The sequence below is a fragment of the Phoca vitulina genome, unplaced genomic scaffold (assembly GCF_004348235.1).
Source record: "Phoca vitulina isolate PV1807 unplaced genomic scaffold, GSC_HSeal_1.0 scaffold27, whole genome shotgun sequence".
Lineage (NCBI taxonomy): Eukaryota > Metazoa > Chordata > Mammalia > Carnivora > Phocidae > Phoca > Phoca vitulina.
In genome coordinates this window covers 27,182,767-27,210,096 of record NW_022589730.1, presented here as the reverse complement: position 1 = coordinate 27,210,096, position 27,330 = coordinate 27,182,767, and the positions used below count along the sequence as shown (strand labels likewise).

At 41.4% G+C, this 27,330-nt stretch overlaps 1 protein-coding gene across 3 annotated transcripts in view; it reads right to left on the bottom strand.

Moving 5' to 3' along the window:
* The window catches only part of EPG5 (ectopic P-granules autophagy protein 5 homolog), a 57,091-nt gene that overhangs the window by 9,307 nt on the left and 20,454 nt on the right, over positions 1-27,330 (bottom strand). For 2 of the 3 annotated variants that reach the window (XM_032422706.1, XM_032422709.1), the window contains exons 8-19: positions 25,012-25,126; positions 24,235-24,385; positions 21,125-21,280; positions 17,570-17,727; positions 16,319-16,473; positions 14,288-14,428; positions 9,315-9,479; positions 7,097-7,216; positions 6,188-6,447; positions 2,332-2,472; positions 733-877; positions 334-531 (exon numbers count right to left, since the gene is read on the bottom strand). In XM_032422706.1, the coding sequence (XP_032278597.1) occupies positions 334-531; positions 733-877; positions 2,332-2,472; positions 6,188-6,447; positions 7,097-7,216; positions 9,315-9,479; positions 14,288-14,428; positions 16,319-16,473; positions 17,570-17,727; positions 21,125-21,280; positions 24,235-24,385; positions 25,012-25,126 (1,905 nt within the window). The remainder of the gene's footprint in view (positions 1-333; positions 532-732; positions 878-2,331; positions 2,473-6,187; positions 6,448-7,096; positions 7,217-9,314; positions 9,480-14,287; positions 14,429-16,318; positions 16,474-17,569; positions 17,728-21,124; positions 21,281-24,234; positions 24,386-25,011; positions 25,127-27,330) is intronic. The other variant, XM_032422708.1, reaches the window with a different exon arrangement.

Here is a 27,330-nt window from a genome sequence, read left to right as displayed (position 1 = left end):
AACCTTATCAAGAATATCAGCAATTATCTTCCTACGACAGTAGGTTCTGGTAAGACATGGATTTCACTGATTAGTGCCCCCAGCAATGATAGTCACAGGCAGCGTGTTCCAGCCAAATGCGATGAGCAAGCTCCTCCCGGGGGGTCCTTTCCTTTGGCTTCCCTGGAGTCCACGCTAGCAGGGACTATGGTTCCTGAGATACGGCACCGTCAAGACAAGCTTTAAAAAGGCAGTGGCCCCAGAGTAGCACTGGGAACTGTGCATTTGGAGGAATGTTCCGAGAAGGCCACTATCTAGCCAATGACTGAAAGACAAATTCTCTAACAGGTTTACCTTGTGTTGCTGGTAAAGTAATTTCTGCACACAGTCTTCCTGCATCAGCTGAAAAGCTGTTTTACACAACTGGTCCATGAGGAAGAGGATGGCTTGTTCTCGGTACCAGAGATGCTGGCTTATTAGAGCCTGAACCCAGAACTCCAACACGGCAACGGGGCCCACTTCATTGGGCTGGGTGCTTACGGATACGTGGGCCTATGGAGAAAGGTCTCAGGTGATGTGGAGGTAAGAGTCAGCCTCCTATTTTTAAAACACCAACAAATAAAAACCTCCACTACGAAGCCCAAATCTGCTGCCAAGTGCTTTGAAATGACCAACACTCAGCTGTGCTAACACTAGGGTGCTTGAGTGGGAAGGTGGGCCGGTATATATGTAGGGGCTTCCTAGGGGCCTGACCTGGATCATGCTGTTGAGAAGCTTCACGTTGTCCCCATGGCTGGCTCCTGTCAGGTGCTGTGCCACCTTGTGGGTGACCTGCTGTGTGACACCCTGAGGAACACCACTGTCCAGGTGTAGGAACAGGAGGAGGTGTGACAGAAACCTGCCAAGAACATAGGACAACACACTTGACCTTCTAATCAGAAGTCAATAAAGTTTCCAGTGGCTAATTACTTATGAGGAAACAGAAAAATATTAAACTGGTCCCATCTGTAGACCAAAGCTCTTTTAGAGATTTCAACAATTCTTCAAGAATTTCAGAAAAATGGAAGTTTTTGAATTTAAGGTGGGTTAAAGGAATTCTATCTACCTGTAGAAGTATAGTGAACAGACAGATCCAAGACACATAAACACACACAAGTTAAAAAGCATTAGAGGAAAAACATCCCAAGCATCCCATTTATCCCCTCCCCACTCCCTACTCTCACAAAAGCAGAGATGTTTAGAAAATCATCCCACAATCTGGTACTGGCTGTCAACTTCATACAAGGTGGTGTAAGGGGCACTGGGCGCGGGGGTGGAATCCCACCACAAATAGGGAGTGCCCTCAGTTCCCTGGGTGTACTGGCTCCCGCCTCTCTCCTGTCTCCTCTGCTTCTTCTGGGTCTTGTGCCTGAAACACTCCCCCACACCTAACCTGGCAAACTCCTATTCATTCCCAACATCTCATCTACAATGTCCTTTCCCCAGAAGACACTTCCTGACCCTTCCCTGCTATCTAAAATACACCTAACCCATTAAGCCTCCCCCAAACCCTCCCTCTACACCCCCTTGCCCAACCACCCACTGCCTTCCATCCCCCCCACCAGGATGTGACAACCAAAAAATCATCTCTAGACATTACCAAATGTCCTCTGAGGCTCAAAATCACCCCCGGCTGAGAACTACCACTTTAGAATTACTTGACGTTATCATGAGCCTTTTTCCCAATCACATGAGCCAATATATCCCCTTCTTGGTGAAACCAGTGTGCACTGGATTTTTATCATGTGTAATTAAGCATCTTGATTAATACTCCATTCTTAATTCCCTCCCTCCCCAAGCAGCTACTTCTTTTACTATAAATCCCATTTACTTTTACCCATATGCAAATGCAACCTATAACACTACAGCATGGCCTTGCCAATAACACTTTGTAATTACCTCAAAAGTCTTGTTTCCTCAACAAGATTATGAGTATCTCATGTGATGAGCACCTTCCTATGTATCTTACCTGCTTGTAATAGTACAGACAATGAAAAGCAGTACGTTTTACTACTGTTACAATGGCAAAGCCATTTGCTGCTCAATGTCAGAAACACTATTCCCAGGTTTCATGGAAACAACTACTCTCTCAAATACTAATAAGCTATAAGCAATCTAAAATTAAATGAGAAAGGGAAGTATCTTTCATGAAAATAAAACTGGAATCATTTTAAGAGTTACTGTTCATCAACCTGCATTCTAAACTAGGCAGGAAGTTTTTTGCCTCATAAAAAATACACTATTGAATCACATCATTCCCTATTTTACTTGAAAACACAGTGGTTGGTCCTCCCTGGGCTATACCCTACTTACTGCTCGTTCTTCAGAAGGTAATACTGGCAAGGGTAGAACAAAGGCAGGATCTTATCCAGGACATGGACCACTGTTCTCAAATGCCTCGACTGGACCAGAATTCCTAACAGTGAGATGCCTTCGGCACAGAACTTCTCAATGCTACGGAAAGAGACAAAGGCAATGAAAATTCAAGAAAATGATGTTCTTCCAATGAGCCATCAGCCTACTTGCTACCCAGATGATCTCAGGTCCCCAACACATGGTGTGCATAGCCAAACTTCACACAGAAATACCAGCACCAGAACTCGGGAAGTACAAAGGAACTTAACAGTTCATCTGTATTTTCACTTTACAGATGAGAACGGTGAGGTATCATGCCCAAATTCACATAATTTCCTAGTGTAGGGCCAAAATGAGAACCCAGGTTTGCAAATTTCCAGTCCAGAACACTGGCCACTACCCCATTTTGCTTCCCAAATGGTGCTTCTTCTAAGAGCCATGGGGCTCTCATTGCGCATTTCCACAAGGTATTAGAGCAAAGAGAAGATTCAAAAGTGAGTTCACGCTGTTAGTATAAACTGGCAAAATTCTTCTGAAACCAATTTGCATAAAAATTGATTTATTCTTTGACTCACCTCAGAAAATCTATCTTTAAGAAATAATCTCAAATGTGGAGAAAAATATGACACATGATCCATGTAAAGATGTACTTTTCAAAATTATTTAAAATCACAAACTCAGAGGCAGAAATGATATATGTAAATTTTGGGAAAATCCATTCAATGAGAATATTATTGCATCATTTAAAAATAATGCATATGAGGGGCACCTGGGTGGCTCAGTCGGTTAAGCATCTGGTTCTTAGTTTCAGCTCAGGTCACAATCTCAGGGTCGTGAGATCAAGCCCCACATGGGACTCCGTGCTCAGCATAGAGTCTCCCTAAGATTCTTTCCTTCACTCCCCCTTTGCTCCTGCCCCCCAAATAAAATAAATAAATAAAATCTTTAAAAAGAATGCATATGATGTGCAAGGGCAACATGGAAAAATTCTACTACACTGATGCTGGGGGGAGAAAAAAAAACATAAAATGTTATACTTTTGATTACAACAACTAGTAAACAAGAATCATATAGAAGGGAAAAAACAGGGGCGCCTGGGTGGCTCAGTTGTTAAGCGTCTGCCTTCGGCTCAGGTCATGATCCCGGGGTCCTGGGATCGAGCCCCACATCGGGCTCCCTGCTCGGCGGGAAGCCTGCTTCTCCCTCTCCCACTCCCCCTGCTTGTGTTCTCTCTCTCGCTGTCTCTCTCTGTCAAATAAATAAATAAATAAAATCTTTAAAAAAAAAAAAAGGGAAAAAACACAGGTATGATATCACACCAAAATGTTCATTGTGCTGGAGAAGTAGAAGTAAGTGACTCTCCCATCTTCCTACTTCTACAGTTTGATTATACTGCTTTAATTCTAGGGTAAAAAGTCATTTCAAAAGATAAAAGTAATGATGCAAAGATTATACCACAGGGAGATGTTTATAATATTAGAATGAGAAACAAAGGATATACAAAATTATACATATAACTCTCAAAAACATCAAAGGAAAAAATACTGGATAAAAAGCAAACAGGAAAAGAAAAACCCAATGTTTCATTAGGGTAAGAAAGATTCTGGGTGATTTCTCTGACTATTGTTCTCTGTTCTGTGTGATGTTATATTCATGTACAACTTCTATCCCTGCATACTCTGCCCCAACCCCAAGCACATTCATAAGATTGTTTTAAGTTAGTTCTAGTATATATACATCCCTGATGACCACGGTGGATGGAGTTCAGCCCGCAAGAGAAACACTTTATTTTCACCTTCACTCCCGTTCGGGATGCAGTAATCAGCACCAAACAGTTATGTTTGGAGAAGACCGATAGTAGTATCAATGAATAAAGAGGTGCAGTCCCAGAACGAATACAAGACACGAGAGAAATCATGAAAGATTAAGTTCAGAGCACTACACTCAGAATCCACATGCCAGCCATTTGCTGAACAAGTTGAAAGTATTATCACACACTTAAGGCTCAACAAGTAAGTCCAGTACTACCATTATTCCCATTTTAGAGATGAGGAACCTGAGGTACAGGAAACTCGACCTAGTGAATGACACTTGGGTTACTGGAAAAAACGAAGAGTGTCTTCCAAAGCGCCTGTGTAACATCTCTCCTCGTCCTAGTGGATCAGTTCTACCCTCTTTCACCTGACTTTCAAATCTGTCCATCACACTTGGGCCCTACTCACCTACCTGGTCACCTCCGGTCACTCACGGGAAGCACGGGCTTCGGTCAGGAGTGCTTCCTCACCCCCCCACATACACACTCAGACACCTGCTGCTCCTTCCCGCGTTCATGCAGTCAAACACCTACTAGTCCAAGCTGTGGAGATACACAGATGACAAGACAATGCCCTGCCGTCAAGGAGCACGCAGTGCACGAGGGGAGCGAGACACTATCACACTGCAATACAGTAAGGGTGCTGCCCGGAGTGCACAGGTGCTGTGGGGGGATGGGGAGGGCGAGGCCCGTGGCTGAATTTTCAACACTGGGGGCACTAGTCACCTGGAGAGGGTAAGTGTCACCACTCTGCCCCCTAGCCTCGGATGCCTTCTCTACTTAAGACTCCTCTCCAAAGCTTCGCTCCTCTACGCAGGTATCCTGCCCTCATGATCTCTCCTTCCTTGAAATTCCTTCTGCTCATACTTTTGAGTGGTTCCCAATCCAGGCTGTACATCACAATAATCTGGAGAACTGGCCCCCAGACCAATTATATCTGGATTCTCACCCTCTTTTCCGTAGCTTTAGAATCACTCCGAACAGGACTCTAAAGAGCAGCAAGGGTGGAGAAGCACCGCTCTACAAACCTCATCCAGCCCACAATCACATCTTTAGCGCTGCCCACTACCTTCTGTCACCCAGCTCCACTAAACTGTCAATAACCTGAAGGCAGCTAACTAACAATTCCATATCTCTCCCACTGCAGAGCACAAGGTCGAACACAAACAGCTGATAGGACACCCAGCATCCCACTGAAAATACACGTAATGCGAAACAACATGCTGACATTGGGATGCTAAAGAAGTATTACAGTGAGTCTAAAATGCAAGAACCAGAAAGCATGTAGGTGAAAGAGATTTTAGAAAAACAGATAGGCTAGAAAAAATTAATACATCGTAGGAAAATGATCTTTTCCAAAACAAAAAACAAAAAAAACGATTTTTAACCAACTAAGAACTCATCCATTTACTTACGGCACCAGCTTATGGCACCAGCTACAGCTGTCAGCACTAGGGATGAAATGGTAACACAAGACAAACATGGTTCCTGAGGTTAGGACCTCACAGACGATCCCTGAGAAGACTGAACAGACAACTACAACACAGTGTGGCAAATGCGCCAGTGGAAGAAACAGCAACAGCTCTGGGCTCATGCCCGAGAGGCATGTGACCTGATCAGGCATTTCTTTCCCCTGGGCAGATTTAGCCCTTTAGTGGAGAAGCCTGAGTTGGGCTGCCATCACTTTAAACAAAATTCAATACAGATGACCAATTCTTTTTATGGGATCCGTATCCCAAGAAAGAGAAAACACCTACTGCTGACATGAACATTCCACTCTGGGGCACAGATATACTCTCTCCATAATGTATGAGGTACAAATCTGTCTTATATGAATTTGGGCAGCATTTCCCCTGGAGAAACCATTAATAAGGCTTATGATTTGGTCCTGATCACCATTAGGTAGGTTTGATGGAGGCCTCAGACCTTGGGGTGTGAAAAATGAGATCTAGAATCACTGACTGAGGTTCAGCAACCCTAGGGGCTCAGCCCACACTGTACCTGTGGCCCACGGTGGTCATAGCTAAAGCCAGGTAACAGCCGATGGGCATGCCCGCCTTAACAGCCTTCAAGAGAGGATGAAACGTGGGTGACTCTGTCATGTCAGGCACAGTGCTGGAGAAGGGAACAGTTGGACAATTCTGCTGTATTCCATAATCATTTTTGTGCAGTTTTAACCTCAAGATCAAGTTCCAGGCCCACTGGTTAAATGAGGTCTCAGGTGTCTCTCCATATCGAACAATACTGGCCAAATATGAAACCTAAAACAATTATTTATTTTAAAACCACAATTAGTCACATACAAATTAAATCAGTAAGTTCACCCGCCCATTTCCTTCTGTGATCGACAACATCCTCAAAAGAGAGGACATACTACTTACCAGTACTCAAGTGTTTGCAGCACTCAATTAAAGCAATTTCTCACAACTACCACTTCTGCTTACTTGCTAGTCACTCTGTGAACCTGATCTGAGTCAGTGCAAGCAAAGGAGCAATAATACAAAGGTTGGTACACAACAAATGGTGTCATGATAAGTACATTTTAACAACCAGCTGGAGCGTGGGAGATCATTTACAGGGTTTGTCAATTTTGGTAGTGTAAAAACTCCCACCATGGTCAGGTGCAAGCTACGAACAGGTTAACAACCTGGTTTGCAAAGCTCCTGAAAATTCAGTCCATTCTCCTGAGCCAGGACATGCCAGCTCCAGCTTCCACTGAATTCTACAACACTGAAATGGTCATATGTAAGCTACTTCTCAAAGAAAAATCTTTATCCAACCACAGAATTCAATTTCAGGATCTTAAATTGCCAGAAATGGTCTTAGGCAATCTAAGGGTAAATACTGTAACTTTATCCACCCGGGCCACTTAAAATAAAGATGTTCTCAGTATAGAAGAAAAGGAAATACCTGCTTCATACTTTCAGAAAGAAGCCCGGCATACGGCTTCTGTGCAAGGTATTTCTGGTACGCTTCAAGAATCATTAAAGCCACTTCAGCATGGACTGCTTGATCCAGATGAAGGGTACCCTTTCAAAGAGAAAAATAATCACAAACAAGCCATCTTGATTTTTTTTTTTTTTAACATGCCCTTGAACAAAAAGACTAGGAAAAATAGTAAAAAAGGATCTTGGATGTAGAACTTAAGCATTCCAAAAATGACATCCCCTAACAATTAAGTTATAAAATGACAACAGGAAAAAACCCTGAAATCTTCAAGAACCATTAATTGCACTTAGATAGGTTTGAACCTGACTCATCTTGGACCCCAGGTATATCTTTGAATGTAACTCCCCCACCCTAGAAGCTCTATAAAGTCTTTGGGTTACAACTTTAAGGGCATTGCCACAAACTGGGAAATTGTTCAAGTATTATTAAACAGGAAAATATTTAATAAATTAAGTCTATATTCCCTTTCATTATTCTATCATCAGTGAAAATGTAGAAGATACTCAACAACACAGGGGCACCCGGGTGGTTCAGTCAGTTAAGCGTCTTACTCTTGATTTCGGCTCAAGTCATGATCTCAGGGTCTCTGCTTCAGATTCTCTCTTCCTCTCCCTCTATCCACTGCCCCACACCACCCCCCCATCACACATGTGTGCACTCTCTAAATAAATAAATAAATAATAAGTAAACCTTAAAAAAAAAAGATACTCAACAACACAGATAAAATATTCCTTCAGGAGCTTGAAGTTGCCTATCGAATTTCCCATCCAATCTTCCTTTGCAACCTGAAGAAATACATTTCTTAATCCTTTAACGGAAGATGACTTTCCTAACTAATGAAGGATCGTGGAGACTCTCACAGGGAAGTCTTCACACAGCCAGATGGGAGAGGAAGGGCCGAGGGGAGGGGGGTTCTACTCACAAATCAGAGAACGTGAAGATGAAAATCAGCCCCCTATAGCTCTCACCCACCAGCACTGGAGTGGGAGAAGCTCCAAATGGACCCAGGGGCAGACCCAGGTGGCTAGGGACACCCAGGGAGAAAAGCTGCCTGTTCCAGTTTTCTCATCTGTACAACAGGGGTCAAGTACATGCAAACCTCACAAGACGGCTATGAGGACTAAATGATTTGCTGAGAATAAAAGCTGGCAGACAGAGAGGGCTGAGTTCTCTCCCATTTTCCCTGTATAATATCAAAACATTTTGATCTAGGAGCTAACTAATAAGGTCTAGGGTAAAGGGGAAGGAAAGTTTTTTGTTTTTTTTTTTAAAGATTTTATTTATTTATTTGACAGAGACACAGCGAGAGAGGGAACACAGCAGGGGGAGTGGGAGAGGGAGAAGCAGGCTTCCCGCTGAACATGGAGCCCGATGCGGGGCTCGATCCCAGGACCCTGGGATCATGACCTGAGCCAAAGGCAGACACTTAACAACTGAACCACCCAGGTGCCCCAAGAGGAAGGAAAGTTTTAACAGTCAAAATCATTGACATGGCATCTTTGGAGACATATGATAGGTAGCAAACTCTCAATAATAATAAGCTATTATTAACAAAGCTATTAATAAACTATTATTAACAAAAACTACCACTGCTGAGTACTTAATGTGCACCAAGAATTGTCCTAAATGCTCTGCACGTCCTAACTTGCTGAATCCTTACAACAACCCTACAAGGTAAGCGTGTTAATATCAATGCTGACGGATGACCAACTGAAGCCGAGAGTTCAGATGCATTCGGGGTCATGCAGCCAGGAGGTGGCAGAGCTGGGAACAGAACCCAGGCATGCAGCCTGCTTAGAGTGCCGGCTCTTAGCCAATGCACAGTGTTTTAGGAGACAAGTGTGGCAGTGACAAGCAAGACAAAATGCAGGAGGAAGAGAGACCAGAGTCAGGAGGGGAAAGCAGGAAGAACTGCAATAAACAGCTAGAGATAACACAACAGATACAAACGGTCTTAGGAAAAAGAGAAGAAGTTTCACTGTGGAACAATTTATCTTCATGTAAAGGATGGTCACTCTGCAAAACAGAATTAAAGAAAAGATCCTAAACTCTGACACAGCTAATAGAATTTGCAGACCTTGCAAATGATAATTGGAAATGTTTATGTTTTGAGAAAATGCTCCTTTAAAACTGATGTGTATAGAACCTCCAGTCTCTAGAGAATGGTTTTAACACATACCTGTTCACCAAATCCCCAATTGAGTCCTTCTAGAATAACGCAGGCCAATTTATTCTTCACCATTGCCAGGTTATAATTCAATAACCAATCCCGAATCACAGCTCTCTCAGAGGCAGACGGTCGCCAGAGATACAAAGGCAGTTCTTTAAACAAGTATAAAGAAACCTTATTTAAAAGAAAATGATGATAATTAAGATCGAAACTTAAGGACAATCCTGTATTACTATAATATTATATTATTAAACTGCTTGCAAAAATTTTTTCCAAAAGGAAGAGGGGTTTTGTTTGATTTTTAGACAAATGAAATGAACATCATGGACAACCAAATAAAATAAATATTAAAACTAATGATACACCAAAAGCACATTTTGCTACCCTTTGTAAAGGTCAACAATTTTTTATTTATATATAAATTGATATACTTCCATTTAAGAAAACCATTTAAGAATACCAAGACCCAAATTTAAAGCCATGATAAATGAGGAGATGGTCATTCGTTTTACAAAAAGAGTGAGCACTTTCGATAATTATTTAAATAAACAAAAAACAGAAATAGACTCAAATACAGAGAACAAACTGGTAATTGCCAGAAGGGAGGGGAGTAAGGGGATGGGTGAAAAAGGTACAAACTTCCAGTTATACAATAAATAAGTCACAGGGATGAGAAGTACAGCATAGGGATTACGTTCAATGATATTGTCATCACTTTGTATAGTGACAGATGGTGACCACACTTATCGTGGTGAGCATTTCATAATGTATGCAACTGTCAAATCACTATGCTGTACACCTGAAACGAATATAATATTGCATGTCAACTATAAAAAAATTATTATTTCTTCTGTGGCATTTAAAAAGATATTTCTGTTAGCTTCCAAGCAATCTGGGGAGGAGGGACAAGGAGTGGATGGAGGTGAAGAGGAAACAAGATCAACCAAGAGTTGGTAACTGTTGAAGCTGGATGATGGGTACACAGGGATCCACTACCCTATTCTTTTACACAGATTTGAAAGATTCTATAATAAAAAGTTTTTTAAAACCTGTTTACAAAAAGTCTATAGCATCACTTTCTGAATAACATATCCATGTGTGCAAATTAAGATAAATCTGGGTTCACTCAATAGTTTGCTTTAAGGGAGACTGATCAGAAGAGCAATTCATTTTATAATGTCTAGAACAGTGCTATCCGATGGAAATATAATGCAAGCTACATATGTAATTTTAATTTTTCTAACAGCCACATCTTTTAAGAGTTAAATGAAACAAGTAATATAATTTTAATAATATATTTCACTTAATCCAATACATCCAATACATTATCAACATGTAATCATTACACAAAACTGTGACATGTTACATACTTTTTGTTCATACGAAGTCTTTGAAACCCAGTGAGTACTTTACACTTACAGTACATCTCAATTTGGACTAGCCACCTTTTAAGGACTCTATAGTTACATGTACCTAGTGGCTACAGCATGGGACAACGCAAATCTAGAACATACATACTAGTTTTTTTCAGGTTCCTGCACTGCTCCCAATGAAAGGCAAAACAAAATGTGAAAGAACAACAGAAACAATAAATTTTAAAGAAACCTTTCTTTTCCTTTGTGTGTGTGCACTCACATAGTTAAATTTTCATGAGGATTTGTTAATAAAGGTCTTGAATATTCTGAATAAAATGGTAAAATAGTAATTTTAAAGATGGAAAAATCCTACTTTACCCTGTGAGAATCTGAGAGAAAGGGCAAAATAATGGTTCTAGAACAATGAGTACAGCAATGAGATCTGTCCAGAAAAACATCTATCCCAGCTAGATAAAATAATGGTATAGCATGTGTCTGTCCACCAAGAATCAGAGTGTGGCTATCGTGAAAGGTCCTAGGGACGTTAAAAGGTTGACAAGGGAATATTACCAACAACTTTATGCCAATAAATTCAACTAGTTAGATGAAACGGGAAAATGCCTTTAAAAGCATAACTTACCAAAACTAAGGAAAAACAAAAATCTGGACAGCTCTATATTTGTTTTAAAATGCAAATTGTTATCAAAGGGTTTTCTACAGAGAAAACTCTAGGGCCAGATGATCTCACTGGTAAACTCCATCAGTCAAGTTAGAATTAATAGCAATCTTAAAAAACTCTTAAAAAATGGAAGAGGAAAAAATGCTTCCCAACTCATGTGATGAGGCCGACATAATCCTAAAATCAAAACCTAACAAAGACATAACAATAAGACTATAGATCAATATCCTCATAAATATACATGTAAAAATCCTCAACAAAAAATATTATCAAACTGAATCTATCAACATATATCAAGAATAATACACCATGATCAAGTGGCTTTTATTCCAGGAAACAATAATGGTTCAACATTTGAAAACTAGAACAGTTTAGAGCCCACAGATCACTTCCGGGCTCTGGGGCTACATCTGATTCCTGATAACCCCAAGGTGACAACAAAAATATTCAAAGCTATCCTATTCATCTAAAGGCATAGAGGGTTTGAACAACTTACTCCAAAAATGTCAGCAAGTTCCCAGAGCACAAAGGAACTATAGGTATAAACAGAGAATGGAGGCATCTTTTAGATGTGCTCTAAAAACCTCATGGTCCCAATTTTTACAGTTAAGTTAAACATATCTCTGGGCACAGTTTACTACTTGAAGTATTATGACCAAATTTAAAATATAGGTGTAGCCCAAACCAGAAAAACACTTAAGAGAAAATGGTGATGAGCTCAACCAAATGGAAAGAATCTTGTGACCCCCTATGTATATTTCTTTGGGACTCATCCCATCAGATAATCACTCAAACTGAACAACTAAAACCATGCTCCTGTATATTGCATATAAAAGGCCTTTCATCTCAACATAATCATATCACAGTGGGATACAATGCTTTTCTCTAAAGTACTGCTGCCACATGGAAAACAGTATGGTGGTGCCTCAAAAAATGAAAAACAGAATTACCCTATGTTCCAGCAATTCTACTTCTGGGCATATCCCCCAAAGAATGGAAAGCACAGTCTCAAGAGATAGCTGTACACTCATGTTCGTAGCAGCATTATTCACAGCAGCCAAAGGGAAGAAGCAATCCGAGTGCCCACCAACAGATGAACAGATAAATAAAATGTGGTCTATACTTACAATAGAGTATTATTCTGGCTTAAAAAGGCAGGAAATTCTGACACATGCTACGACATGCACAAACATTGAGGACAAAATGTTAAATGAAGTAAGCCAATCACAAAAGGATAAATACTGGATGGTTTCATTTATATGAGGTACCTAGAGTAGTCAAACTCATAGAGAGAGAAAGTAGAATGTTGGTTGCCAGGGCTGGAGAGTGGAGGATGGAGGGAATGGGGACTTACTGTTTAATCAGTACTGAGTTAGTTTTGCAAGATGAAAAGAGTTCTAGAGATGGATGATGGTGATGGCAGACAGCAAAACAATGTGAATGTACCTAATGTCACTGAACTGAAAAAGGGTTAAAATGGTATATTTTTATGCTGTGTATAATTTACCACCATTAAATTTTTTAATGTAAAAAAAGTACCATGTACTCTTCCAAGGAAAGCATGATATATCATTTATCCTTCATTTAGAAACAATATGTCTCGTGAACCAATCTTTCACTGGAATTTGCCCATTTTTGAATGTGATGAAGTAATGACAGTTATCAGTCATCTATCCTACAGGGATAATGCAGTGACTATAAGACAGAAGGGCCCTTTTCAAATACCTTACAGAAAAGTACTTTAAATGTTCCTCTTCAAGTTATAACATGTGAATACCTGCCATGTGAAAAATTCACACATCATAGCCTTCTTATAGATGAGGAAAAAGATCTTCATTAAGTGTATGTTTTTAAAAATGGCACATCAGGGGCGCCTGGGTGGCTCAGTTGGCTAAGTGTCTGCCTTCAGCTCAGGTCATGATCCCAGGGTCCTGGGATAGAGTCCTGCATCGGGCTCCCTGCTCCACAGGGAGCCTGCTTCTCCCTCTGCCTGCTGCTCCCCCTGCTTGTGCTCTCTCTCTGACAAATAAGTGAATAAAATCTTTAACAAATAAATAAATAAATAAATAAATAAAATGGCACATCCATACAATGGAATATTTGGCCATTAAAAGGCGTAAAGTGCTGACTCATGCTACAACATGGATGAACCTGAAAAACATTATGCTAAGTAAAAGAAGCCAGTCACAGACCACATATTGTGTAATTCTGTTTGCATAAAATGTCCAGAAGAGTCAAATCTATAGAGACAGAATGTAGATTAGTGATGGCTTAGGGCTGCAGGGGTTGGAGGGACAGAGTGTAATAGCTAAAGAGTTTGTGGTTTCTTTCTGAGGTAATGAAAATGTTCTAAAATTGAGAGTGGTGATGGTTGCACAACTCTGAGAATATACTAAAACACCATTGACTTACATGCTTTAAATAGATGAACTGTATGGCATGTGAATTATATCACAACACACCTGTTCTTAACATCGACAAAAAATACAAAAGGGATTGTGACAAATGACAGAAATAAACTATATGTGTCTTGTTCAACTTAAATTACCACTTTTAATTCTGCTTTTGGCTGATGTAAATAGGGCCATCCTTCTTAATCAGGGTTGTTTTCTTCCAAGTATAAAATATAAAAATTATGACAGCCAAACAAACTTTGAAGTGCAAACTGTTATTAACTATAAACTACAATTAAAAGAAAACCCTGTTATTGAGGGAGGTGGGAAAGCCACTTGGAGGAGATTAAAGAGAAACAATCACAGCTTTTTGTACGAAGCCGCTAACCCCAAGCAGGCCTGGTGAATGGCAGAGCCTGGGACACAGTACATGCTCTCTTCATCCAGCTGCGCCCGTGACTCAGTCATTCCCAACAACCTATTTTTCTCATTGCTCCATGAATGCAGAATTTAACAGAACAAAAAAAGCAAAACAAACAAAATCAGTGCTCTTACCATTCCCACCTGGTCAATGGTGTCTTGAACTCGATCCAAAATGATAGAAATCATCTCAGGGTGAACAGCTGTGATGGCCCCTAAGAGCTCTCGACCAACCTTTGAAAAAGTCTCTCTGGTAGACAGGGTGACATAAGATACCTAAAAGTGGGAGGAGGTGGAGATTGCACTTTTGGTCAATTACCAGTCAAAACACAGTTCCATAATTCATTTAGGATGCTTTCAAGTAAAGGAGAAAGAATCTCACACTGAGCCTAGGGTCACACCATGTTCAAGAAAGATGTCAGACCTTCGGAGGGCAAACTGTCTACCCTGAGGCTGGGAGTCAGGAGGGGCAGGGAAGCAACTATGTAACAAGGACTCCAAGTTCCCCAAGTCTGTCTGTAGCTATAAAATAGGCCTTTTGGTGTAAAAACTTCTTTAAAATTGAGAAAATTGCTAAAATGATGAAAATCAGAATGCATTTCATAGAAATACCTATTCTCTCCTACAAAATAAGATCCTCAATGACAAGAGCTTCTAAAATAGCAATGTTCAATTCACCAACTTCCCTTAAACAACGTATTCCAAAGCACAGGCTACAATCCACTGATGCCAAAGCAAGCAGATTTTTTTAAAATACAAGGGAATAGAACAGAAAAATAACAACAGAATAGAAAAAGGTGAGAGTGCATCTCAGTAAGATTAAGTATTGCTTCAATTTCATACATGTACACACACACACACACACACACACACACACGGACACACATAAGCAGAATCAGAATGTAATAAACAATGTAACTTTTACTGTGAGTACTGGCCAAAACCCTTGAAACATTCAAGAGCACAAATGTTACTTTCATAAAAGACCTTGTTCTAGAATGCCACTTACTGTATATGAAAACAGTCCTACCCCCCACCCCCTGCAATATTCTCATACCATGAAGACAGTCTGGAATTCCAGATGGATTTAGGCCTTAACTTCATGCATAAGTACAAAATACAAATATAAGAATAGCCTAATATTTGATCCTGGAAAAGAACTTTAGATCATCCAGGTCTATCATTTTCAAACTGGAGTACTGGGGAGAAGGTAATAAACTCAGATAATCTTCCTCAAACATAATTTTACTTTTAAGTTTACTTGAATAGTTTGGAAGAAATATTTTTTAATGAAGATAAACAGATAAATTACAACCTAAATGGAAAATATGCATCTTTTTAAATATATGGGTTATGTCTCTAGACACTCAGGGTCCAGAGTCCACTCTCATCCTCCCTTAGGGATGGCTCAGTGAAAAGACGAAGAAGGAAAGGATCTCATCCCAGCCTGTCATTTTATAGCTGAGGAAGCTGAGCCCAGAGTGGTGGGGCACCTTTCCGGCTGTGAGATGGGCAATTGCTAGCAGAGTTAAAACAAACCCAGGTCTTCTACCTGAGCGTCAGTACTCTTTCCACCATCTCACTTAAACTGGCTTGGAAGGGGCGCCTGGGTGGCTCAGTTAGGCGTCTGACTCTTGATTTTAGCTCAGGTCATGATCTCAGGGTTGTGGCATCGAGCCCCGTGTCGGGCTCCGAGGTCACTGGGGAGTCTGCTTGAGATTCTCTCTCCCTCACCCTCTGCCCCTCCCCCTACTTGCCCACTAAATTAATTAATTAATTAATTAATTAAATAAAACCTTTTAAAAAACACAGAAATACACTGGCTTGGAAGCCAGGCCCCCGTGTTACTGGCAGTGTTGTGGGGTAGAGGGCAACAGACAGTGTTAACACCCAAGTGTCAGGCTGTGTCATCAGACTGTCTATTCCTCACCAAAACTCACGCATCAAATGTCAAGAGACAGCAGGGGGAAATGGAATGAGTATGATTCATATTTTCAATACTCCTTACAGCAAAATGATATTCCTTTGATTTTCTATCTCCTTCCATGAGTGTGGACAGTACAAGTTCGTCACATTTTTTTGGTAAAGCAATCCCAAAAGAATCAATGCACAGATAATCCCCATGAACACATTTTTTAGCTGATTTCTAAAACTTAATATTCTAACCTCATATATCTCCAGAACAATAATTTTTATGAAGTCTTCATCCACATTGGTTCTTCTGGCCTGAGCCATCTGAGCAAATGTAGTCAGAAGGCAAATCTCTTCCGAGCTATTCATGGAAGACAGACACTTCTCAAAGTTCACAAAGTGTTCTGGGTCTGCAAGTTCAGGGCAAGAAAATTAAAATAGGGAAAGAATGAAGATATATCACTTTTAATCACTCTTCCAGAGAGAAAGAAGATATAAAATTAAAAGATATTTAGAAATATTTAAGATTCTTTGTTCCAGAATGGATTTCTACAGGCTTTGGGGAAAAAGGCAGGGACAAGATGAAATTCCAACTCTACATATAATGTAGCCTCAGATGTGACACTTAACATCCCCAATTCTCAGTTTCTCTATCTGCCTTAAAAGGTTGTTGAAAATTAAATGACACTAGTGACTAGTGAAGGGTTTTGTCACCGGGTGAGACCCCTTCAAAGACACACTTGAAACAACTTAGTAACTGTCAGCCAAATGACTGATGATGACCTTACTGATGAAAACTGCTAGGACTAGCAAAGCACTCAGCACAAACACAGCACTCATTCCAAACAAAAGAGATTTTCTTATAAATGAAAATCTGGGGTGAGAAATTAGTTATTACCATGAAAGCAATACTGCTAAATGTGATAAACAGTACACAGTGTGTTTGTTCTACCAACTTCTCAGAAGATGCAATATAAGCAGTATTACATTTTGTCACGAGCGGGCACAACTGACAAACAGCTTTGGGATCCATGACAGAAAACTAAATGCCACAAAGGCAAAGATACAGAGGAAAGATAAAAAAAAAAAAAAAGTCTGTTTAAAAAATATATTCCCCTGATGGAATTTTCACAGTAAGAAGGCAGTAAGTCTACACTTCTTTCCATGTGTTTACACATTTGAGAAATCAAAAGTAGTCCATCAAATGTCCTGTATTTTCAAAATAACTCCATGGGGGCATTTACAACCCAATTTTCATTTCCCATCCCCGAGCTGGGATCATAACAAGTTACTACCCAGAGCATTTCAAGAATAATGAAAACTGGAATTAGCATTCTAATATATCAAAACAATAAAGCAATCTTTCGAATTTCAAAATCATTACATGTGAGTACACAGAGTAAAATACTCTCTTAGTCCTTCTAAAAATGAAAAGAACAAAGCCATGAAGAGCAAAGGCACACAGGGTAGGAAAAAATCTATCCGCACACTTTAGCCAGGCTGTACCTTGGAGCTGCTTCTTGCACTCAGCAGGCGGGAGAGTGACGCAGAGCTTCTCCAGATTCCCACTCTCCACCTGGTGCATGAGGTAGAAGAGCTTCCAGAGCATCTGGACCGACAGCGTCCCAAAGGGCATTTCCGACATAAACAGCCAAATGCCAAGTCTGCGTGTTTTAAAGAGTAGGAATAGTTTCATGTATCAGTCACCTTCACCACACTGAGAAAGCAGGCAGACCTGCTTTGGTAGGAAAAAAAAGTTCTTAAATCACAACACAGCCATTTTTCTAATATGCTTCGGCCATCAACGCCTCAAGGACGGGTAAGAGTAACAGCAATACTCACACAGCACTTCGTCTGTGCCAGGCACTGTTCTAATCACCCTGCCATACAGATCATCTCACTCCGTCCTCACTAAATCCAAGGCAAGTATTACTGATACTCTCCCCAATTTACCCATAAGGCTACTCAGGCACAGAAAGGGTAGTAAGAGGCAGAGCTGTGTTTTGAACCAAAGATCTTTTTAAGGCCTGGGTGACAGAGAGGCACTTAGATGTGGATGTATGTGTCCAAGCCTGTGTGCAGGACTCCATCCATATCTGACTTTGGCAATATCATACCCTTTATCGGTGGTTCTCACACCAGAGTGGGCAGAAAAATCACAGGAGACTATTCTAGGGGGGAGGAATGAGTAAGGGACAGGCGGGGGCTAGGTAAGGAGAGATAAATAGGGGGCTACGTGATCAGGCTCACAGAAATCCCAAAAATGTGGAGGTGTGGGGGAAACCGGAGATAAGGGAACAAACCAGACCACCCTGCCCTAGGCCTGTGGGGTGGGTGTCTTTTTCATGATAATCACTTGTGACCAACAAAGAATAACCAGACCCTAAAAAGGAAGTAAGCCATTGAAGGTGTTATTTCTAGACCTTGCTCAATGGTGGTATAAATAGAGATGTTAAAAGAATTTAAGTTCCCTGGTTAGCTTTCTACAAAAGACCAACCCTAAAGGCCCTCAGTGGCAACCCTGTAGGGATCCCTCTCACTCTTGAGAGCTTTTTCTATATCTTCACTTAATGAACTTCTATCGCTTTACTCACAAAAATAAAATAAAACCACTGGGAAACTTTGTGGAAAATGCAGATTCCAAGGCCTGCCTACAGAGATCCTGACTTTGTAGGTCACAGCTTGGGCCCAAGAATTTGCAGGTCCTAGTCATCCCAGTTGACTCAGACTCAAGTGCTCCTTAAACCACACAGTGAGAAATGCCTCAGGTTGCTGTAATTTACATACACATACAAACCACAACAATCTGAGAGCAGAAACCAGGTTTTGTTTATCTTTGAATAAACCACAATGTAACCTAGAGTCTTATATTTTAATTATCTACTACCTAAACCAGTATCTTGCAAACAATCAGCACTCAGTAAATGCTCATTAAAATTTGGTTATGTGAATTTTATCTCAAAAAAATCTTGAAAAAAATAGGGAGGCACTCAAAACTGTTGCTCTATTTTGGACAAACCTACAAATTGACCGATTACAAACAAAGCTTATTAAGAGAAAAAGAAATTAAAGTACATGCCTGACCCACATCTATGGGGCATCATGCTGCTAGTGGCCCAAACCACCACTGACCTAGATTCTGAAAAGCAATAGCTAGACTCCTGAGCAAAGGTTGAAGAAACTGTTCAGTTCAGTTGGGCCAAGCTTCTGTCTTATTATATAATTATCCCTAACACCTCACATAAGACCTGACACTCTTGTATAACTTATCCCAAAACAGTGAGAGGGACTTGCAGAGGCCTTAAAAGTAATGTCACAGGACTGTGTATTTCAGGATACGAAATTCCCCATATGAAAGATAAGCAGAAAGCCTGGCTTAGGTTTTTACTGTCTTTTGGTTTTGTTCTGCTTTAGGTTGGGGGATAACCACTGTTAGAAATTTCTATTGGAGTGCCAAATAAATTTAAATGTCATGGCTTTAAACATCTGATTCTCATGTAATCTCTTTCCTAAGATAAGTTATACTCAAGAATAACAGTTCTTGGTATTTTAAAGTTTAAAATGATTATCACCTTTGTGAATTACATGTATAATTACAGGACAGTTCGCAGCTCAGACTCTAGGAGCGGGTAACTATGGTGAGAGCTTTCCACCTCAGCTAAGCGGCCACAATGACGAGTGACAGATCAGAGACAGGAGACTATTCCTGACCCCCCGCAGGGTTCTGCACAGGATCCAGTGCACCTCATGAGACCACCAAATTTATGGACAACATAGTCATGAGTAAACAACCTAGTGTAACGAGTAAAGATCAATTTCTAAGCCCAAGTTCTATTTATCTTAGACCCATGCCTTCTGAGTGCCTAAAAGTGCTTAAGACTTAGTCAAGGAGTTCTGCTATTTCTCTAAGAGAGCAGTTTTTCTATTCTTCATCTGAAACCACAAAAGAACCACCACCACTTACATCTAAAAGGTCCTTCATGACTTAAAAAGTATTTCCATGTATTACTGCATTTCATCCTGGGATCATATCCATGAGGTCAATGGAACAGGGAGAATCATTACCATCACCTCCATTTTATAAATGAACACAGTGAGAAGACAAGACTAGGTGACTTGCCCAAGGTGGCAAGACTCAAAGCCACTACACAACACACAATAAATACGGGCTGAAGCTGAGAGGTCCAGGCAAGAGGGAGCAGCGACAACTCAGAAGGAGGCAACGGTGGGGAGAGCCGGCAGTTCGTGAGTGCGCTGGAGGCCGCGTCCCCCAGCAGAGGGCACAATGCTTGGCAGAACTTGCTCCTACACTTGGCCAGATACTCAGGGAAGACAGTGCAGGAGGCACCACTGTGCCCCTGCCTCTGCCCCAAGAGCACCCTGGGCTATAAGCAGCAACAAAGACAACATGATCAGGAGACCGCATTTACACAGCTAAGACAGGGGACCAGGACCCGCGAGAATCCTCACAGTCAGAAAACTTCAACAATAAAATGGGCAAATCAGGGGCGCCTGGGGGGCTCAGTCGTTAAGCGTCGTCTGCCTTCGGCTCAGGTCATGATCCCAGGGTCCTGGGATCGAGCCCCGCATCGGGCTCCCTGCTCAGCGGGAAGCCTGCTTCTCCCTCTCCCAGTCCCTCTGCTTGTGTTCCCTCTCTTGCTGCATCACTCTCTGTCAAATAAATAAATAAAATCTTTAAAAAAAAGGGGGGGGCAAATCATTTGTACTATGCACTGAGCACCTAATCTGCCTCACTTAGGCACTGAGACAGGTGGGAAATAGAATTCACACCTTGTTCAAGGCTACCCCAAAAGTTCAGGGATGGCAAAACTTGAAATATCAGAATCGGGTTATTTTAAGATTGAAAGAAACCTTAAAAAGAGCATTTCAGTCACCACTATAGATAAAGAAACTAAAGACAATGAATTTGCCCAAGATAAGAAACAGATGAAATACACTTAGACATTACTATAAGAGATGTATTGTAGTCGAGGACTTTCACACAAATCTTCCTCACCAGCCAAGGAGCCATTTCTCAATAATTATCATCACACTTCTTACCTTTTGGCTTTCAGCACATGTAGGACAGCTCTCAAAAACAGCTCATCAAATTCAACCTGTAGTTTCTCCATGGAGTAAGGCTGCTGGGCCAAACCCAAGCCTCGGTTGTGGCTCACAAACTGTGCCCAGTGGTCGCTCACATAACCAAGGGTCATCCTGAGCAGGAGGAAAGGCAATACGGCACTTTTCTTTAAATTCATTAATTTCATTAATGCACTCAATCCTGGCACCTTTATATTACATTTGAAGCACTAACTTATTCAATACATATTTATGGAACACCTACTATCTTCTAGGCTCTGAAGAGCATTCAGTGAGGGGACAAGCCCTACCCTCATGCAGCTTACATTTAGTGCAGGGCAAACAGACATTAAACAAAACAAAGTAAAAAGTATAGTCTGTCACATGGTCATAAGTGACGATGAGGAAAGTAAGTAGGAGAGGGCACTAAAGTTTCTCGGGAGTTGGCCAGAGAAGGGGGGTTGGTTGGGAGCAAGAAAGGCCTCACTGAAGAGGGACATGCGAGTAAAGACCGGAAGAAGTCACACGGATATCTACGGGAAGAGCATCCAGGTAGAAGGAACAACCAGTGTGAAGGCTCCAAGGCGTGATCAGGATGTTGGAGGAACAGGTAAATGAGAGAGACTGGCTGGAGAGGAAATCAGAAAAGTGACAGGAAACCAGACCATGAAGACCAGGCCACTGTGAACCCTTTGGCTTTTACTCTGAATGAGACTGGGAGCAAAGGGGTGACATGAGCTATTGACTCACCATTTCCAGGGAACACTGGCTGTTATGAGAATAAGCTGAGGGGAGAACAAGGGCAAAAGCAGGAAGATAAGTCAGGAGGCTATTACAATTGTAATTAGGGAGAAATATCTGAGAATGAACTAGGGTGGTAGCAGTGAAGGTGGGGAGAAGCAGCTGGATTCTGGAAACAGCATGTTTCATTAGTTCAAAAGATGCACATCTTTCACACTGTAATCCCTGCAACTGGAATGTGTATTAAATTGATAACATGCCATATTTTTGTAGCATTTTTTCCTTAGAGGCACACAAAACGCATCTTCAGAATTGGTGGCATCTTAGATTTGATGACAGTGTTCTGAAGCTAGAGATGACAGAATCGGCTCTTACACTGGATGTGGGGTGTAAAAAGACAGAGATGACACCCAGTATTCTGGCCCGAGCAACCAGAAGAATAAAGTTGCCACTTACTGAAGATGGGAAGGCCAAGGACAAGTGGCTTAGAAGGTGGGACGAGGGAGGTCCGTTGGGTGTATTAAACTACAATGTTTGTGAGTCATCCAAGTGGAGGTGCTGAGCTGGCAGCTGGGCTTACAAGCTTAAGAGAGAGGCATGGGCTAGAAATAGAACTCTGAGAATCGTAATAGTATTTCAATGATATTTAAAGACATGAGAATGGATGAAGTCCCAAGACCAAGTTTCGATGGAGCTAGAAGAGGTCCAGGAACTGAGTCCTGGGGCACTCCGACATCAAGAAGTTTAGGAGTGAGGATGAAAACAACTAAGGAGGCAGAAAATGAGCAGCCAGGGAAATGGAAGAGAAACCAGGAGAATATGGGATCCTGGAAACCAAGCAAAGAAAATGTTTTAAGGAGAAAGTGAGCAACTCTGAGAAAGCTACATAAACTACAATATAATCAGCTGTAAATATTTACAGAGAAATATTACAGAGTGAATACTGACCTTAAAGCAATAATAACAATGTCTCTCCTACAGAGTTATTGGGAGAATAAAATGAGAAGGTATATTCCTGGCACATAGTAAACACTCAATCCTACATCACATATACGAACCCAAGGACAGGTTTTACCTTATTTAGCGAGCAGAATCAGAAAATGAATGTCTGAACTTCTGATAATAAGTAGATGGGCTTTTAGATTTAAAGAAATTACTCTCAAGTCACCAGCCATCCTTTCTCCCACCATCTCGTTTTCATTACATTCTACTAAAGGCCTTCTCAAGACCTTTAAAGTCACCCCCCAGCCTTGCAGGGCATCCTAGAATCATTTACCTGGCTTTACAAAGCACATGGATACACATAAAAAATAAATTAATTACAATCAATTTTGTTTTGGAAACATCACTGAAGAAGGGGAGAAGTTTTAGAGGTTTTTCTTTGGAGGGAAAGGAGGTTGGAAGAAATAACAGCATATTGATGTGCTGTAGGGAATGACAGTAAAGACAGAAACATTAATGATGCAGAAAAGAAGATACAAAATTAATTCAATAAAAAGCAGTACATTCTCAAAATTTATTCATCCTTGATAATAAAAGTATAAACCCATTTTTCAATCAAATAAATGATAATGCTTTCCCCAGCTCGAAACAGTGGCCACTGACAGAAGTCTTTGCAACTTTCTTCAAAGGGAATTTAACAGAAAATCAGAATAAGAATAAATAAGAGAGGTAACAGGGGCGCCTGGGTGGCTCAATTGGTTAAGCGACTGCCTTCGGCTCAGGTCATGATCCTGGAGTCCCGGGATCGAGTCCCACATCAGGCTCCCTGCTCAGCAGGGAGTCTGCTTCTCCCTCTGACCCTCCCCCCTCTCATGCTCTCTGTCTCTCATTCTCTCTCTCGCAAATAAATAAAATCTTAAAAATTAAAAAAAAAAACAACTTTGACTTAAAAAAAAAAATAAAAAAATAAGAGAGGTAACAGGAAAATAATGACACGAGAGAACTACTGCCAATCTTCCACAGCTAAGTGACAATTCCCAGGCAAAAGTGAGGAGGTAGAAGAAAACAGGGAGCAAAGGAAAAGGAGAGAGGCTTCAAAGAGGCTTCATTTTCTTTGACCGAGTTGAGTTCCTCTGGCCAAGTTCAACCCAGCAACTGCTTTGAGAACCTTGACTCCAAGGACAATTATCTAGCAAACCAGTTAAATCCGAGATAATTAACCAAATATTCTGACTGGAAGCATTTATAGAATTCCCATCTGCTAGATGGTGAAAGAAAATTCTTACTTCTATGATAAATCAGACCTGAATCGGACACCGAAATGTCCATCATCCCAATTTCACACAGTATGTGTGTCTGAGCCCACCGAAGGCAAACAGAAACAGATGCAGCAACAGCAGTATTACCTGATCATATAACCAACTCGCTTCACAAACTGCCTGTAGCGTGCCCTATTAAAGGTTTCTAACCCCACAGCCAGAAGCTCCACTAGTGAGTTAGCAAAGGCAAAAATTTTCATCATCTCTTGAGGTCTTGTTGTTTCAGGTGAATAATCACCTAGAAATTAATGGGAGAAAAGGAAGAAATTATAATTACTATGAAAAAACACAGAAGGACACGTGTAAACATCTCAGTGAGGAAACAAAGCCAAGGCAGAGAAAACGTAACAAACCCCACTGGTCTGGCTCTTCTAGCAACATGAAATGGGGAACCTGAGACAAACTACAAAAATAAAAACAACACATTAAAGCTGGGCGAATTGGGGGGCGCCTTGGTGGCTCAGCTGGTTAAGCATCTGCCTTCAGCTTGGGTCATAGTCTCAGGGTCCTGGGATCGAGCCCCACGTTGGGCTCCCTGCTCAGCAGGGAGTCTGCTTCTCCCTCTCACCCTCCCCCTGCTCATGTTCTCTCTCTCAAATAAATAAATAAAATCTTAAAAAGGAAAAGCTGGGTGATGTGCAAGCTAGCTGACCTTTCTGCATTTCAGCACTAGGTGGGAAATTACAATCATAAGAGAAAGGAAGGAAATCTCACTGAGATCTGATGCAACCATGTCCGCATGGTATGGTCAGGCACCAGGGAACCTGAATCAGGAACCTGCCCAAGATGGAAGGCTGGATGCTGAGTTCCTGTGTTGAGCTTGCCACTGTCCCATTTAACACATGACAAAAGAAATCAGTCTACCTTTTGCTTTAAACCCAAGAAGATGTTGAAAGAGTTCATGGAACGGAAACTGGGATAAAAGGATAACCAAGTCATCTTCATTAAGGAGAAGCCAACTGGTCTCGGGGTCTTCATCCTAAGGGAAAAGATGCAAAATCATGTCAGCTGATTTGATCAGAATGCACCATAGTCTAGAGTTACAAGAGCTAAATTATCACAGATGCAAGTGGTACATCATGTCCATGTGTCTCCATGGACTTCTCCTCCTACTATCAGTTCCGTAGATGGGCTGTAAACTCCCTGAAATTGCAAGCACAATTTTATGTGCACCTGGATTATATCAATTCTTCTGTGGCTGAAATTCTCTCATTAAATGTCCATCCCAAAGAAAATTTAAATAAAAAAATTCCTCTAGAGTGGGGAACCTTACTATATAGCTCAGTACTTTGACAACATGAATTAAAGAACCACACACTCGTCCAAGTTATTTTAGCTACAAGTCTCTTGCCCCCAAATCAAGGCCTACTGTAGTATTCAACTGTCTTATGGTGGAGTAATTTGCATTTGCTATAGATAACTGAAGCTCTATTGCCAATTGGTGCTGATAAAGCAGGTGAGACTAACAGATCATACATAGAGATTATATAGAGGAAAACTTTAGGGTTTTTTGTTTAATACCGAGCACTAAAGTCATCTTAGAAATTAAGTTGATTTGTGTTCTAAAATATGCTACATTCAAAAAGGGAATATTGTAAAAAGATCCGGACATCCTGAAGAATATATCACCTCAATTTCAACAAGGGACTAATGTAATTCATTCATAATTTCCCAAGCCACTTATTCCCCAGCTGCCAACCCCGCCCCATTTTAGGTTCTAAATGGCTAACAAACAAGCCTCAGAAACTCTACTTAGAGCAGTAGCTCTCAACTCTGGCTATACATCAGAATCACCTGGGAGGCTTTTATACACCTGGATGTCCGTGTGTGGGCCTGGGCAAGATTTGTAAGTTGCCCAGGCAGTTCTAATATACAGACGACATCAAGGAAGCACTAATGAGCATAATCCAGAGCACCTTCCTCTGAGTCAAGAGCACTCTCAACATTCTCATCTACTCCCCAAGTTCTTGAATTCACTCAATGGTCAGTGAGGGCTAGCCAGGGGCCAGGCACCACTGCAGGGCTCCCCAACCATCATCTGTCTCTGGGAGTAAATGCAGGAAACCTCCCAGAGAAAAGACTTCTCTCTCAGAGGAGAACACTCTCAGGGGAAAAAAACCTGTTCCACAATCTTTAAAAGACCAATTTGCACCAGCTCCTGAGAAGCTCTCTTCAAGGTAACTGTTGAGTCTCTAGCAGAGATGTCTGAAGAGTAAAAGGAGTGCGAAGGGGGGCGCCTGGGTGGCTCAGTTGGTTGAGCCACTGCCTTCGGCTCAGGTCATGATCCTGGAGTCCCGGGATCGAGTCCCGCATCGGGCTCCCTGCTCAGCAGGGAGTCTGCTTCTCCCTCTGACCCTCCTCCCTCTCGTGCTCTCTCTCATTCTCTCTCTCGCAAATAAAAAAAAAAAAAAAATAGAAAAGGAGTGCGAAGGGGCCCCCCGTTTCTGAAAGAGCACTTGGGTAAATACACAGACATGATCCCCACTGCTGCCACGGCTGTCATTCTGAGAACTGTCTGCTGCAAACCATCACTTCTTTAAAAAGAAGGAGGCTTAGTAAATCTGGTCCCTGGCCACCTTGGACAGCACATCAAGTCAGGATGTGAACCATAAAAAAGCACTAGGGCAGATAACTAGCTGGAGGAAAAATTCCTTACAGATACACTAACCCTGTGTACAGCTGAAAGAAAAATCAACAAGCACTATCTTGAGAAATTGGATTTTGATCATTCAATTCTCACCACAAATAAAGAACCATCTTCTACCTTGCAAATGAGAAGATATGGATAAGAAGTATTCGTAAGAGTTAAAGGCAGACCTTGCTAAGCTCCAGCTCTTTATTATACTGACTCACGTTACCTGATTGGGTGGGGGGGGATCCCAAGCCCAGGAACTTGTTACTACATAAAAGAAAATCCTAATATAAATTTTACACCATATGAAAATATTGCCAGGTTCCAAATTCTCCCAGCTGAACAGGAAGATATCCTACATGAGGGTGACAACACAGCACACTGGCTCAGAGACTCCACCATTCAGTGACCTGATCTGGGAAAAACCCTTCAGCCCCAGCACCTCGGCTTTCTCACACCAGTACCTGCGCCTCATGGGCTGTGGGCAGAAGTCAAGGACAGACCGTGTGACAAGCGCTTAGAACAATGCATGGCACGTAAGAGGAGCTCAA